This window comes from Oncorhynchus nerka, linkage group LG1 (genome assembly GCF_034236695.1).
Source record: "Oncorhynchus nerka isolate Pitt River linkage group LG1, Oner_Uvic_2.0, whole genome shotgun sequence".
NCBI lineage: Eukaryota > Metazoa > Chordata > Actinopteri > Salmoniformes > Salmonidae > Oncorhynchus > Oncorhynchus nerka.
In genome coordinates, this window is record NC_088396.1 from 1,700,358 (window position 1) to 1,716,936 (window position 16,579).

At 43.8% G+C, this 16,579-nt stretch overlaps 1 protein-coding gene across 1 annotated transcript in view; it reads left to right on the forward strand.

Moving 5' to 3' along the window:
- The first annotated feature begins 438 nt into the window (after positions 1-438).
- LOC115101006 (striated muscle preferentially expressed protein kinase-like) overlaps positions 439-16,579 on the forward strand; it is a 180,625-nt gene continuing 164,484 nt past the window's right edge. Inside the window, 2 exon segments of the mRNA XM_065023552.1 lie at positions 439-487; positions 490-864. Of these exon segments, the coding sequence (XP_064879624.1) occupies positions 439-487; positions 490-864 (424 nt within the window).

Below are 16,579 nucleotides of genomic sequence, written 5' to 3' on the forward strand. Positions count from 1 at the left end.
CTTTTAATGCAACATGATCCTGTAGGTCTTGCCATAAAAATACCGTCGGGTAGGAGCATGCACAGTCTGTATATGCCTAATTGCTATGGAATGATCCATTTGTTTAGCCTTTTTTCCAATTGAACTTTCAAAGTTGTTTGAATTGGCTCATGTATTGCTAATAATATACATGTATCTTCTATCAAAGTTTTAAAGCAAATAAACTTAATTAATTCAATTTGATTAGATTACCTTCAAAGTGCCCGAGCCAGGTTTTTTGTCACAGCTCTTTTTGGAAGTTAGTGTTATGTTTGAAAGTGTTAACAATCCTTATAATAATCAAAATGTTAAAGTGTAGTTGGGAAGAAAATAAATTAAGAAAAAGGGCCCATTTGGGACACATTGGGATACATTTTGAAAACACAACTGATGCTATTATATGAAGGCAGCACTGTGACAATGAACAAGGCAGAGCTGCAGATGACCCTGAAGAAGGGAGCGGATGAGGGGTGCGCGGCGTCTCAAGCCTCATCATTCCTCCAAAGCGGGCCAAGGCCTACCCTTACCCAGACCAGGCGGTCCCGAACTCTGGGGCTTCCTTGTTCCCCACCCAGACCCCTCCAGCATTCGTACGCAAAATGAGGAACACCGCTGTGGGAACCATCTGCGGCATCCGTCTGAAAGTGGTGGTGGTAGGAGACCCACAGCCCTCGCTCTACTGGTACCACAACGACGACATGCTGAATATGGTTAACCAGGAGTATGGGGGCCTCTGGATCAGGGACTGCAAGCCCAGCGATGCCGGCCTCTACACCTGCATCGCCAGCAACCACTTGGGGAAGGTGCAGAGTAGTGCCATGCACGCCGTCCTGGACCTGGAGGAAGGTATTGTAGACAGATTACTTATCCTATAGTTTTGTTAAACATCCCTGGCCTCTTATCAATGTGTTACAGTTCAAATAAGGTAATAATTTTGGATTTATGGATTTAACATGATTGGGCAGGGGAGCCGCCATGGGAGGGCATAGGCCCACACTGGGGAGGCAGGGCTTTATTAGAGACATAAATACTCCTCACTTCTCTGGCAACAGCTTTGGTGGACATTCCTGCAGTCAGCATGCCAATTGCAAGCTCCCTCAACTTGAGATATCTGTGGCATTGTGTTGTGTGAGAAAAATCCACCTTTCCAGAAACAAGTCTCTCACTGTTGCCGCTTGCTATATATCACCTTCTGCCCCCAGCTGTGCCCTGGACACCATATGTGAATTGATTGCCCCCTATCTATCTTCAGAGCTCGTGCTGTTAGGTGACCTAAACTGGGACATGCTTAACACCCCGGCCATCCTACAATCTAAACTTGATAACCTCAATCTCACACAAATGATCAATGAACCTACCAGGTACAACCACAAATCCGAAAACACGGTCACCCTCATAGATATCATCCTAACCAACCTGCTATCTTCATCCAGGATCTCAGAGATGACTGCCTCATTGCCTGCGTCCGTAATGGGTCTGCGGTCAAACGACCACCCCTCATCACTATCAAACGCTCCCTAAAACACTTCAGCAAGCAGATCTTTGATCGACCTGGCCTGGGTATTCTGGAAGGATATTGACCTCATTCCGTCAGTAGAGGATGCCTGGTTATTCTTTAAAAGTGGTTTCCTCACCATCTTAAATAAGCATGCCCCATTCAAAAAAAATTGAACCAGAAACCGATATAGCCCTTGGTTCACTCCAGACCTGACTGCCATTTACCAGCACAAAAACATCCTGTGGCGTACTGCATTAGCATCGAATAGGCCCCGCGATATGCAACTTTTCAGATAAGTTAAGAACCTATATACACAGGCAGTTAGGAAAGCAAAGGCTAGCTTTTTCAAACAGAAGTTTGCATCCTGTAGCACAAACTCCAAAACGTTCTGGGACACTGTAAAGTCCATGGAGAATAAGAGCACCTCCTCCCAGCTGCCCACTGCACTGAGGCTAGGAAAGACTGTGACCACTGATAAATCTGCGATAATTGAGAATTTCATTAAGCGTTTTTCTATGGCTGGCCAACCTTGGCTACCCCTGGTTACCCTTACCCCGATCAACAGCCCTGCACCCCCCACAGCAACTTGCCCAAGCCTCCCCATTTCTCCTTCATCAAAATCCAGATAGCTGATGTTCTGAAAGAGATGCAAAATCTGGACCCCTACAAATCAGCTGGACAAGACAATCTAGACCCTCTCTATCTAAAATGATCCGCCAACATTTTTTGCAACCCTTATTACTATCCTGTTCAACCTCTCGTATCGTCTGAGATCCCCAAAGATTGGAAAGCTGCCAGGGTCATCCCCTTCTTCAAAGGGGGAGACATTCTAGACCCAAACTGCTACAGACCTATATCTATCCTACCCTGCCTTTCTAAGATCTTTAAAAGCCAAGTTAACAAACGGATCACAGACCATTTTGAATCCCACCGTACCTTCTCCGCTTTGCAATCTGTTTTCCGAGCTGGTCATGAGTGCACCTCAGCCACACTCAAGGTCCTAAATGATATCATAACCACCATCGATAAGAGACAATACTGTGCAGCTGTATTCATAAACCTGGCTTTCGACTCTGTCAATCACCACATTCTTATCAGCAGAAGCAACAACCTTGGTTTCTCAAATGACTGCCTCGCCTGGTTCACCAACTATTTCTCAGAAATTCAGTCTGTCAAATCGGAGGGCCTGTTGTTCATACCTCTGTCAGTCTCTATGGGGGTGCCACAGGGTTCAATCCTCGGGTAGACTCTTCTCTGTATACATCAATGATGTCGCTCTTGCTGCTGGTGATTCTCTGATCCACCTCTTCGCAGACAACACTATTCTGTATACTTCTGGCCCTTCTTTGGACACTGTGTTAACTAGCAAAACACAGCCTAGCTTGTTGTTAATCCACCTGTCAGATTTCAATAAAGCTTTACAGCAAAAGCTATCCAAGCGTTAATGTTAGGACATCTCTCTCAGCAGACAAAACATTACAAACAGCTAGTAGCAAAGTAGATTGGTCACGAAAGTCAGAAAAGCAATAAAATGAATCGCTTACCTTTTGATCTTCGGATGTTTGCACTCACGAGACTCCCAGTTACACAATAAATTGTATTTTGTTCCATAAAGATTATTTTTATATCCAAAATACTTCCATTTGGTTATGTTCAGAAATCCACAGGCTCAAGCGGTCACGACGGGGCAGACAAATTCCAAATAGTATCCGTAAAGTTCGTAGAAACATGTCAAACGTTTTTTATAATCAATCCTCAGGTTGCTTTTACAATATATAATCAATATTTCAACCGGACCGTAGCTTTTTCAATAGGAGAGAGAGAGAAAATGTCCGCTCCAAGCTGTTGCGCATGCAAAACACTGCTGGCACCCATCCATCCACTAACGCGATGTGATCGTCCTCGCTCATTTTTCAGAATAAAAGCCTGAAACTATGTCTAAAGACAGTTCACACCATTTGGAAGCCATAGAGAAAGGAATCTGGAATCTATCCCTTTAAATGGAGGGAAGGCATGTAATGGAACAGAGAGCTTTCAGGACAAACAGCACTTCCTGGTTGGATATTCCTCAGGTTTTTGCCTGCAACATCAGTTCTGTTATACTCACAGACAATATTTTGACAGTTTTGGAAACTATCTATCATAATCTGACAATTATATGCATATTCTAGATTATGGGCCTGAGAAATAGGCAGTTTCATTTGGGTACATTTTTAACCAAACATCAAAATACTGCCCCCTACCCTCAAGAGGTTAACTAACCTCCAGACGAGCTTCAATGCCATACAACTCTCCTCCCGTGGCCTCCAACTGCCCTTAAATGCAAGTAAAACTAAATGCATGCTCTTCAACCGATTGCTGCCCGCCTGTCCAGCATCACTACTCTGGACGGTTCTGACTTAGAATATGTGGACAACTACAAAGATCTAGGTGTCTGGGTAGACTATAAAGTCTCCTTCCAGACTTGCATTAAACACCTCCAATCCAAAATGAAATCTAGAATCAGCTTCCTATTTTGCAACAAAGCATCCTTCACTCATGCTGCTCTGTCCTCACTTGAAACTGTCTCAATCCTCGGCCCTAACTGTGCCTACTCTACAGCCGTCCTATCGGTCATTGGTTGTGCCTTAACCTCCTCTCGCGCTCTCTCTCTATCCCCTTTCACCCTCATCGACAACCATATCTCCACTGAATGTTATTTATACCCATGGAATGTGCCAGGCATTAGATTTTATGATGTTAATAGGCCACAGCCTCTTCAATTACACAGGAAGACATCACAGCTAGCCCCACCCCCCTGCAAGAGGTTTTCAGGGGTCTCTTATCAGTACCCAAATCTTAATGGCCAGGGAATGAGCCAAATTTGATTTCAAACCCACACATCCTCTCAAAGCAACTCTAACCAACTTCAAGGACCTATTTATGCTCGATGGTGAAAATGCCCACTCAGTACAGTACTTATTCACTATCAGCCTATATGCCCAGGGACTTTGATGGCTGGCTGGCTAAATGAGCTGGCTAAATGAGGATCTTAGTTGTGTAGTTGTTGATGAAGTTCACAACTCGCTGCAAAGTCCTCATACTTCAGGTGTAACCTGTGCTTGCTTGGGCCAGCTCTCTTTTTGATGGGAGGCATTAGACCATTCTCCTTGTATGACTGGTGGAGGAGAATCAGGCGTGTTCTACTGATGTTGAAAGACAAATTCCAGATACAAATATTTTGGCATTATTATACAATAGACAGCCGTAATCACCATCAGACACACCTGGCTAACTTGATGGTTCATGTAATCATCTGGCAAAGTGGAGTCTTTTGTTTAGACATGCTAGCTAAACAATGAACCATAATCCTAATCCATAGAGTACTACCAATACAAACCAATTTTCATAGCTAGCTAAAGTTAACCAAATAGGTTCCACATTAGCTAGTTAGCTAGCTAACATTAGGCTATAACTAGCAATGCGGAATGGCATTCTGAGAACATTACTACACACAGATCATAAATGTAATGTTAGCTAGCGAACCAGCCATCTAACGTCAGCTAGCTAGCTAACAGTAAGCTTTAACTTGATATTTTGTTTAGACATGTAGCTAGCTAGTTAAACAAACAATGAACCATAATCGCAATCCATACATTACTACACACAGATCATAAACATCAGCTAGATAGCTAACAGTAAGCTTTAACTTGCAATGAAAACAATTTTGACAAAATTAGGAATGTATATTATCTGAATCTGTAGCTAGACTCTTGCCCCTATACACTGTTTTAGAACACCTACTCATTCAATGGTTTCCCTTTTTTTACAATTTTCTACATTGTAGAATAATAGTGTAGACAAACTATGAAATAACACATTTGGAATCATGTAGTAACCAAAAAAGTGTTAAACAAATAAAACTATTTTATATTTGAGATTCTTCAATAGCCACCCTTTGCCTTGATGACAGCTTTGCACACTCTTGGCATTCTGTCAACCAGCTTCATAAGGTACTCACCTGGAATGCATTTCAATTAACAGGTGTGCCTTCTTAAAAGTTAATTGGTGGAATTTCTTTCCTTCTTGATGTGTTTGAGCCAATCATTTGTTGTGACATGGTAGGGGGTTATACATAAAATAGCCTATTTGATAAAAGACCAAGTCCATATTATGGCAAGAACAGCTCAAATAAGGAAAGAGAAATAACAGTTCATCATTACTTTAAGACATGAATGTCAGTCAATGTGGAAAATGTCAAGAACTTTGAAAGTTTCTTCAAGTGCAGTCGCAAAAACCATCAAGCGCTGTGGTGAAACTAGCTCTCATGAGGACCGCCACAGGAATGGAAGACCCAGAGTTACCTCTGCTGCAGAGGGCAAGCTCATTAGAGTTTCCAGACTCAGAAATTGCAGCCCAGACAGAGTTGCTCTGATTCACAGAGTTCAAGTAAGAGACACATCTTCACATCAACTGTTCAGAGGAGACTGTGTGAATCAGGCCTTCATGATCAAATTGCTGCAAAGAATCCACTAATAAAGGACACCAATAAGAAGAAGAGACTTGCTTGGGCCAAGAAACACAAGCAATGGACATTAGACCCGTAGGAATTTGTCCATTGATCTGGAGATCAAATTTGAGATTTTTGGTTCTGCTGTGTGGGTGAATGGATGATCTCCGCATATGTGTTTCCCATCGTAAAGCATGAAGGAAGTGGTGTCATGGTGTGGGGGTGCTTTGCTGGTGACACTGTCTGTGATGTATTTAGAATTCAAGGCACACTTTACCAGCATGGCTACCACAGCATTCTGCAGCGATACGCCATCCCAGCTGGTTTGGGCTTAGTGGGAACTATAATTTGTTTTTCAACAGGACAATGACCCAACACACCTCCAGGCTGTGTAAGGGTTATTTGACCAAGAAGGAGAGTGATGGAGTGCTGCATCAGATGATCTGGCCTCCACAATCCTCGACCTCAACCAAATTGTGATGGTTTGGGATTAGTCAGATCGCATAGTGAAGGAAAAGCCGCCAACAAGTGCTCAGCATATGTGGGAAGTCCTTCAAGACTGAGAGAATGCCAAGAGTGTGCAAAGCTGTCATCAAGGCAAAGGGTGGCTATTTGAAGAATCAAAAATATAAAATACATTTTTTGGGTTACTACATGATTCCATGTGTGTTATTTCTTGTTTTGTTGCCTTCACTATTATTCTACAATGTAGAAAATAGTAAAAATAATTGAATGAGTCGGTGTTCTAAAACTTTTGACCGGTGGTGTACATGGATGAATGTTTCACGGAAGAATGCTTCACCCAAACTCTGACCATTCTACTCGCCCTAGCAGAGCTGGTTAGGCTGTTTTCATGTTATCCAGAGTGTTGGTGACTGTAAATGTACTCCTGGCAGCAATTTAATTACGCTTTTTTTGCAGACATTTTATTAACTTCAGCTATATTCAACCGATGTCGAGTGATCGTAAATTCATCAGTTATTCTGCAGTGGTAAATTCATCAGTTATTCTGTACTGGCACACTCGGGATGAGAGTGCTCTGAAACTGTTGCAGTTACATTCTATTGAAATGGATACTTGCATAGTGGAGTTTTTATTCAATTTTACTACGCGATACATAAAAAAAGCTGCATTAGACAGGATTCCCTACGCATATACTGGCCAGCTCAAAAATGGACAGAAGCATGCTATATGGCAGCCCAAATCCAAACTCCTCTCTCGGCATTATCTCAGACAAAAATGGCTAGGCGGACGGTTGCTGTCTTTCTGTGGCTTAACCAACTGGGCTCGTAATTTAACCATTTTATTTGTATTTACAGATGGTATACAAGTTTGTTATTAAGGCACATGAAACTTCACATGACCGAGAAGGAATTTCCACACAAAAAACAACGCATTTTGATTTTAAAAAGTTTATGTTCAAATGGCTCTCCTGTGAAGTAGTGACCTGCGACATACGCCTAGTTTCCTGACACGGGGCACAAATGTAATTGCTTAAATATACTTAAGAAGCAAAAGTATAGGTATAAATAATTTCACATTTCTTATATTAAGCAAACCAAACGTCACAACTTAAAAATATATATATATACAAATTAAGCATTTCCGTGTATTGAGTCCGTCAGATCATAGGGAGTAGGGATGACCAGGGATGTTCTGTTGATAAGTGTGTGAATTTGACCATTTTCCTGTCCTGCTAAGCATTCAAAATGTAACGAGTACTTCTGAGTGTCAGGATACATGTATGGAGTAAAAAGTTCAGTATTTTCTTCAGGAATGTAGTACATTTACATTTTACATTACATTTAAGTCATTTAGCAGACGCTCTTATCCAGAGCGACTTACAAATTGGTGCATTCACCTTATGACATCCAGTGGAACAGCCACTTTACAATAGTGCATCTAGGTCTTTTAAGGGGGGTGAGAAGGATTACTTTATCCTATCCTAGGTATTCCTTAAAGAGGTGGGGTTTCAGGTGTCTCCGGAAGGTGGTGATTGACTCCGCTGTCCTGGCGTCGTGAGGGAGTTTGTTCCACCATTGGGGGGCCAGAGCAGCGAACAGTTTTGACTGGGCTGAGCGGGAACTGTACTTCCTCAGTGGTAGGGAGGCGAGCAGGCCAGAGGTGGATGAACGCAGTGCCCTTGTTTGGGTGTAGGGCCTGATCAGAGCCTGGAGGTACTGAGGTGCCGTTCCCCTCACAGCTCCGTAGGCAAGCACCATGGTCTTGTAGCGGATGCGAGCTTCAACTGGAAGCCAGTGGAGAGAGCGGAGGAGCGGGGTGACGTGAGAGAACTTTGGAAGGTTGAACACCAGATGGGCTGCGGCGTTCTGGATGAGTTGTAGGGGTTTAATGGCACAGGCAGGGAGCCCAGCCAACAGCGAGTTGCAGTAATCCAGACGGGAGATGACAAGTGCCTGGATTAGGACCTGCGCCGCTTCCTGTGTGAGGCAGGGTCGTACTCTGCGGATGTTGTAGAGCATGAACCTACAGGAACGGGCCACCGCCTTGATGTTAGTTGAGAACGACAGGGTGTTGTCCAGGATCACGCCAAGGTTCTTAGCGCTCTGGGAGGAGGACACAATGGAGTTGTCAACCATGATGGCGAGATCATGGAACGGGCAGTCCTTCCCCGGGAGGAAGAGCAGCTCCGTCTTGCCGAGGTTCAGCTTGAGGTGGTGATCCGTCATCCACACTGATATGTCTGCCAGACATGCAGAGATGCGATTCGCCACCTGGTCATCAGAAGGGGGAAAGGAGAAGATTAATTGTGTGTCGTCTGCATAGCAATGATAGGAGAGACCATGTGAGGTTATGACAGAGCCAAGTGACTTGGTGTATAGCGAGAATAGGAGAGGGCCTAGAACAGAGCCCTGGGGGACACCAGTGGTGAGAGCACGTGGTGAGGAGACAGATTCTCGCCACGCCACCTGGTAGGAGCGACCTGTCAGGTAGGACGCAATCCAAGCGTGGGCCGCGCCGGAGATGCCCAACTCGGAGAGGGTGGAGAGGAGGATCTGATGGTTCACAGTATCGAAGGCAGCCGATAGGTCTAGAAGGATGAGAGCAGAGGAGAGAGAGTTAGCTTTAGCAGTGCGGAGCGCCTCCGTGATACAGAGAAGAGCAGTCTCAGTTGAATGACTAGTCTTGAAACCTGACTGATTTGGATCAAGAAGGTCATTCTGAGAGAGATAGCGGGAGAGCTGGCCAAGGACGGCACGGCACGTTTAAGAGTTTTGGAGAGAAAAGAAAGAAGGGATACTGGTCTGTAGTTGTTGACATCGGAGGGATCGAGTGTAGGTTTTTTCAGAAGGGGTGCAACTCTCGCTCTCTTGAAGACTGAAGGGACGTAGCCAGCGGTCAGGGATGAGTTGATGAGCGAGGTGAGGTAAGGGAGTAGGTCTCCGGAAATGGTCTGGAGAAGAGAGGAGGGGATAGGGTCAAGCGGGCAGGTTGTTGGGCGGCCGGCCGTCACAAGATGCGAGATTTCATCTGGAGAGAGAGGGGAGAAAGAGGTCAGAGCACAGGGTAGGGCAGTGTGAGCAGAACCAGCGGTGTCGTTTGACTTAGCAAACGAGGATCGGATGTCGTCGACCTTCTTTTCAAAATGGTTGACGAAGTCATCTGCAGAGAGGGAGGAGGGGGAGGAGGATTCAGGAGGGAGGAGAAGGTGGCAAAGAGCTTCCTAGGGTTAGAGGCAGATGCTTGGAATTTAGAGTGGTAGAAAGTGGCTTTAGCAGCAGAGACAGAAGAGGAAGATCGCAGGGAGGCGAGTTTTCCTCCATTTCCGCTCGGCTGCGCGGAGCCCTGTTCTGTGAGCTCGCAATGAGTCGTCGAGCCACGGAGCGGGAGGGGAGGACCGAGCCGGCCTGGAGGATAGGGGACATAGAGAGTCAAAGGATGCAGAAAGGGAGGAGAGGAGGGTTGAGGAGGCAGAATCAGGAGATAGGTTGGAGAAGGTTTGAGCAGAGGGAAGAGATGATAGGATGGAAGAGGAGAGAGTAGCGGGGGAGAGAGAGCGAAGGTTGGGACGGAGACTTGGAGGGGAGTTGCAATGAGGTTAGTGGAAGAACAGCATCTAGTAAAGATGAGGTCGAGCGTATTGCCTGCCTTGTGAGTAGGGGGGGAAGGTGAGAGGGTGAGGTCAAAAGAGGAGAGGAGTGGAAAGAAGGAGGCAGAGAGGAATGAGTCAAAGGTAGACGTGGGGAGGTTAAAGTCGCCCAGAACTGTGAGAGGTGAGCCGTCCTCAGGAAAGGAGCTTATCAAGGCATCAAGCTCATTGATGAACTCTCCGAGGGAACCTGGAGGGCGATAAATGATAAGGATGTTAAGCTTGAAAGGGCTGGTAACTTTGACAGCATGGAATTCAAAGGAGGCGATAGACAGATGGGTAAGGGGAGAAAGAGAGAATGACCACTTGGGAGAGATGAGGATCCCGGTGCCACCACCCCGCTGACCAGAAGCTCTCGGGGTGTGCGAGAACACGTGGGCGGACGAAGAGAGAGCAGTAGGAGTTGCAGTGTTATCTGTGGTGATCCATGTTTCCGTCAGTGCCAAGAAGTCGAGGGACTGGAGGGATGCATAGGCTGAGATGAACTCTGCCTTGTTGGCCGCAGATCGGCAGTTCCAGAGGCTACCGGAGACCTGGAACTCCACGTGGGTCGTGCGCGCTGGGACCACCAGATTAGGGTGGCCGTGGCCACGCGGTGTGGAGCGTTTGTATGGTCTGTGCAGAGAGGAGAGAACAGGGATAGACAGACATAGTTGACAGGCTACAGAAGAGGCTACGCTAATGCAAAGGAGATTGGAATGACAAGTGGACTTACACGTCTCGAATGTTCAGAAAGTTAAGCTTACGTAGCAAGAATCTTATTGACTAAAATGATTAAAATGATACAGTACTGCTGAAGTAGGCTAGCTGGCAGTGGCTGCGTTGTTGACTTTGTAGGCTAGCTGGCAGTGGCTGCGTTGTTGACACTACACTAATCAAGTCGTTCCGTTGAGTGTAATAGTTTCTACAGTGCTGCTATTCGGGGGCTAGCTGGCTAGCTAGCAGTGTTGATTACGTTACGTTGCGTTAAAAGAACGACAATAGCTGGCTAGCTAACCTAGAAAATCGCTCTAGACTACACAATTATCTTTGATACAAAGACGGCTATGTAGCTAGCTATGTAGCTAGCTACGATCAAACAAATCAAACCGTTGTACTGTAATGAAATGAAATGAAAATGTCATACTACCTGTGGAGCGAAGCGGAATGCGACCGGGTTGTTGAGTGCGGAAGTTCTATTCGGTAGACGTTGGCTAGCTGTTGGCTAGCTAGCAGTGTCTCCTACGTTAAGGACGACAAATAGCTGGCTAGCTAACCTCGGTAAATTAAGATAATCACTCTAAGACTACACACTCTAAACTACACAATTATCTTGGATACAAAGACAGCAAAGACAACTATGTAGCTAGCTAACACTACACTAATCAAGTCGTTCAGTTGAGTGTAATAGTTTCTACAGTGCTGCTATTTGGTAGACGGTGGACGTTTGCTAGCTGGCTAGCTGCTGGGCAGATAGCAGTGTAGACTACGTTAGGACGACGAAATACGATAATTACGCAATTATCTTTGATACAAAGACGGCTATGTAGCTAGCTAAGAAGAAATTGCTAAGATTAGACAAATCAAACCGTTGTACTATAATGAAATGTAATGAAATGTAATGAAAAGTTATACTACCTGCGGACCGAAGTGCGGATGCGACCGCTCGCTCCAACACGGATTTGGGCTGCCATATAGCATGCTTCTGTCCATTTTTGAGCTGGCCAGTATATGCGTAGGGAATCCTGTCTAATGCAGCTTTTTTTATGTATCGCGTAGTAAAATTGAATAAAAACTCCACTATGCAAGTATCCATTTCAATAGAATGTAACTGCAACAGTTTCAGAGCACTCTCATCCCGAGTGTGCCAGTACAGAATAACTGATGAATTTAAGAAAGTAAAAGTTGTAAAGTATAGGTAGCCCCAAAAAACTAGTACTTTAAAGTATTTTTACTGAAGTACTTTACACCACTGTTCTTATATACAGTACAGTTAAATTAGATCTTTAGAAATAGGAGAAGCGCTGTGAGACATGTTTTTTTAACTGTTGTTTAAAGATAAACTTGCTTTTTGCCTCCGTAACCTCTGGTCAGAGCATTCCATAATGACATGGCTCTATACTTAACTGAGCAACGCATTATATATGTGTTTTGTTTGGGTACTGTGAAGAAACCCATAGAGGCGTGTCTGATTGGGTATGTATGCAAATAGATTAATAAACAAGTGGTTGGGTGTTTTTAACACACAAATGTTTCTTAAAAATACTAGAAGTGAAGTAATCAATTTCTCTTCAACGCTCAACTATGAAAGACTATAATGAATGTTGTTGTTAGCTCTGTGCGTGCAGTTAAGGGCAAGGTGTGTTGCTTTGTTTTGAGCCAGCTGCAGCTTTGCTAGGTCTTTCTTTTCTACACCTGACCATATTACCAAACAGTAATCAAGATGGGACAACATCAAAGCCTGAACAACTAGTACAGTTGATCTTTGTGTCAAAAACGCAAAACATATTTTTATAACAGCCATACCTCACACCATCTTCACAACAACTTGGTCAATATGACATGACCATGATAACTGACCATCCAATGTTAGTCCTAGGAGTTCCGCTTCTTAAACTTCTTCAATGGCCACACTCTTTATGCACAACTCCTGTAGAGGATTAGGTATAAGACAAATACAGCACTTTTGGTTTTAGATGTATTTAAGACCAGTTTGTTGTTGATTACTCATTCTGACACTGACTGTAACTCCTTGCTAAGAGTTTCAGTGAGCTCACTGGCTGTAGCTGCTGATATGTAGGGTGTACAATCATCAGCATACATAGTCATTTTAGCTTCTTGTGGCAAATCATTTGTTAAAATAGAGAAGTGTAATGGCCCAAGGAACTGCCCTGAGGGATACCGCACTGTACATATCTGATGTTAGAGAAGCTTCCATTGAAGATTACCCTTTGCATTCTATTGGATAAGTAACTCTCCAACCATGTGATGTTAAGGATTTTCAATATCAAATTATGATCACCAACTACTTTTCCATCCGCAGTTTTCATATAGTATTTTTTTTTTATACGACAGCTGTGATGGAAACAGGAAGTTTCGATACAATTGTATGAATGTAGACAGATAATTTGTTTATTTGACATGGTGGGATCTTTTCTTGGTGAAATGTGTTATGCAAGAAATGGCTTTGGAAACTTGAAGCAAACTTGGATTCACGTGATGATGTGGCTGGACTACACACCATTACTGCTTGGGAAAATAATGCAGTTTATTAGGCTACAGATTAAATAAATGATGTTGAACTTCACAGGGTGATAAAAGTGCACGCTATGAGCTTGATGCTCCTTTCCAATTATTATCAAGGTTCTTATTCTGGTGACACAATGATCGATTGCTTGACTGCCATTTGACTAATAAAAATATTTGCCTACCTGCACAGCCTACTCGCACTATATCTGCTAGCTGTTGGCTAGAACGCGTGCCAAGACCAGAGTAGGCACATTTGCTATCGTGGGAGCTAACTACTAGCTATGAAAAAGTTGGACGGAAGAACGCCCATCATCACCCAGTCCTTCTTCTTCCAGTCCTTCTTCGTAGGTGTCCGCTATTCTTCGTAGGTGTCCGCTTCCTTTGTGTCGGAAAAAAGTTAGTTTCAGAACAATTATTTTTGATTGAAAATTTAAAAAAATACATCCATAGCATATAAGAATTTGCCTGAGAATAGCCACACCTTCATACAAACGTGCTACTGTATGCAGAATTCTTGACGCACAACCGAAGATGCTGCCATATCCTGCCAGCACGCCCACAAGCGAGCCACTCAGGCACAGAATGATGATGCGTGGAAGAGGGAAAGGAACAATAATTTGTTGCAAGTTGGGGAGGGGGGTTAATAGCGGAACAATAGACTATTCAACCTTTACTAAAGAATAGTCTAGCTAGGTGTGAAAACCCCCCTCCTATCACAGTCCAGATTTGCCCTAACGACCAAGGGGTAGCTTGCTACTCAATGTAATAAAGTATTAACTTTTCAAATAAGTTACCTTACACGTTATGTTGACTGACAATTGACAACTGGAACACTAGCCTGAGGCCATAGCAAATGAATGGAATTGAACATTCTCAGAGCCTGTTTTGACTGGAGTGATGCTTAGAATTCAATTTTGCCTAAATGGCACAAAAAATGTATCCCTTTTTATTTTACCACTACAATCTGTTCATCGGATGAAACTGAAAAAAAAAACTTGTGTAGAAAGGAACATTTGCACCTCTATGGTGTTAACTGTGCTTATGTCTGCGAAATGAGAAAGTAGGGAAAACATGAAATCTTCTGACTATTTCTGGTCTAGCGATCGATAACAAACAAGCTCGCTGCACAGGCTTACATAGTTACAAAGAGGAAATTCTCCTGATTAATATGGTGCCCGACTTGAAAAAATGAAAATATACACAGTGAGATATTTGGCGAAATAGACCGGCATGCCTCTACATAGGAAAACAATTGGGGGAGCTCAGGGTTCTAAGGGCAAAAAGTATTCTGCATTCTGAGTAGTAGGAAGCGATTGAATATAGCCCCACTCCCCTCAATTCTGCTCGCAAACATGCAATCTTTGGACAATAAAATGGACGAGTTATTGGGAAGATTAAACTACCAACGGGACATTAAAAACTGTAACATCTTATGCTTCATGAAGTTGTGGCTGAACGACGACAATATCAACATACAGCTGGCTTGTTATACGATGTTCTGGCAGGATAGAACAGCTGTGTCTGGTAAGACAAGGGGCGGCGGTCTATGTATTTTTGTAAACAACAGCTGGTGCAAGATATCTAAGGAAGTCTCGAACCATTGCTTGCCTGAGGTAGAGTTTCTCATGATAAGCTGCAGACCACATTACCTACCGAGAGAGTTTTTATCTATATTCTATGTAGCTGTTTACATATCACCACAGTCAGAGGCTAGCCGTAAGCAAACAAGAAAATGCTCACCCAGAGGCGGTGCTGCTAGTATCCGGGGACTTTAATGTGGGGAAACTTAAATCAGTTTTGCCTAATTTCTATCAACATGTTAAATGTGCAACCGAAGGGAAAATAACTCTGGACCACTTATACTCCACACACAGAGATGCATAGAAAGCTCTCCCTCACCCTCCATTTGGCAAATCTGACCATAATTCTATCCTCCTGATTCCTGCTTACAAGCAAAAAGTAAAACAGGACACACCAGTGACTAGATCAATAAAAAGTGGTTAGATGAAGCAGATGCTAAGCTACAAGACTGTTTTGCTAGCACAGACTGGAATATGTTCCGGGATTCCTCCAATGGCATTGAGGAGTGCACTATATCGGTCATTGGGATTCATCAATAAGTGCATCGATGACGTCGTCCCCACAGTGACCGTACGTACATACCCCAACCAGAAATCATGGATTACAGGCAGAATCCGCCCTGAGCTAAAGGGTAGAGCTGCCACTTTCAAGAAGCAGGACTCTAACCCGAAAGCTTATAGGATGCCCTCCGATGAACCATCAAACAGGCAAAGCGTCAATACAGGACTAAGATCCAGTCGTACTACACCGGCTCTGACGCTCGTCGGATGTGACAAGGCCTGCAAACCATTACAGACTACAAAGGGAAGCACAGCCGAGAGCTGCCCAGTGACACGAGCCTACCGGACGAGAGAAACTACTTCCATGCTCGCTTCGAGGCAAATAACACTGAAACATGCATAACAGCACCAGCTGTACCGGAAGACTGTGTGATCACGCTCTCCACAGCCAATGTGAGTAAGACCTTCAGACAGGTCAACATTCACAAGGCAGCAGGGCCAGACGGATTACCAGGGCGTGTACTGCGAGTATGCACTGACCAACTAGCAAATGTCTTCACTGACATTTTCAACCTCTCCCTGTCTGAGTCTGTAATACCAACATGTTTCAACCTCTCTTGGGTAGTGGGCAGTATTTTGACGTCTGGATGAAAAGTGTGCCCAAAGTATACTGCCTGTTACTCAGGCCCAGAAGCTAGGATCATCCTAACGGAAACCCAGAATGTTTTTCATTTTCATGGAATAGAAAAACCACAATATTAATCAAATGAATTAAGCAAGTACCAGTCAAAAGTTTGGACACACCTACTCATTCCAGGGTTTTCTTTATTTTTATTATTTTCTACATTGTAGAATAATAGTGAAAACATCACAACTATGAAATAACACCAGTCTTCACGTGCCCCGCATTCTGTAGTACAGACATGGCCTGCTCTCCCTTATGTAAGGAACTAGGCACTTTCCCATGTTTACTACATGTTTACTACATTGTAGACTGTACAGTAGCCTAATAAACAAATCAACATTTTGTTAATAAAATAATGATAAATGATTCTGTCAAATTGCAGATGTTGATTTAGTTATGGATCCATTACGAATTACCCTGGGAATAAATATCACTGATTTTACAGAAATACTGGAACAAAGAGTTGCAT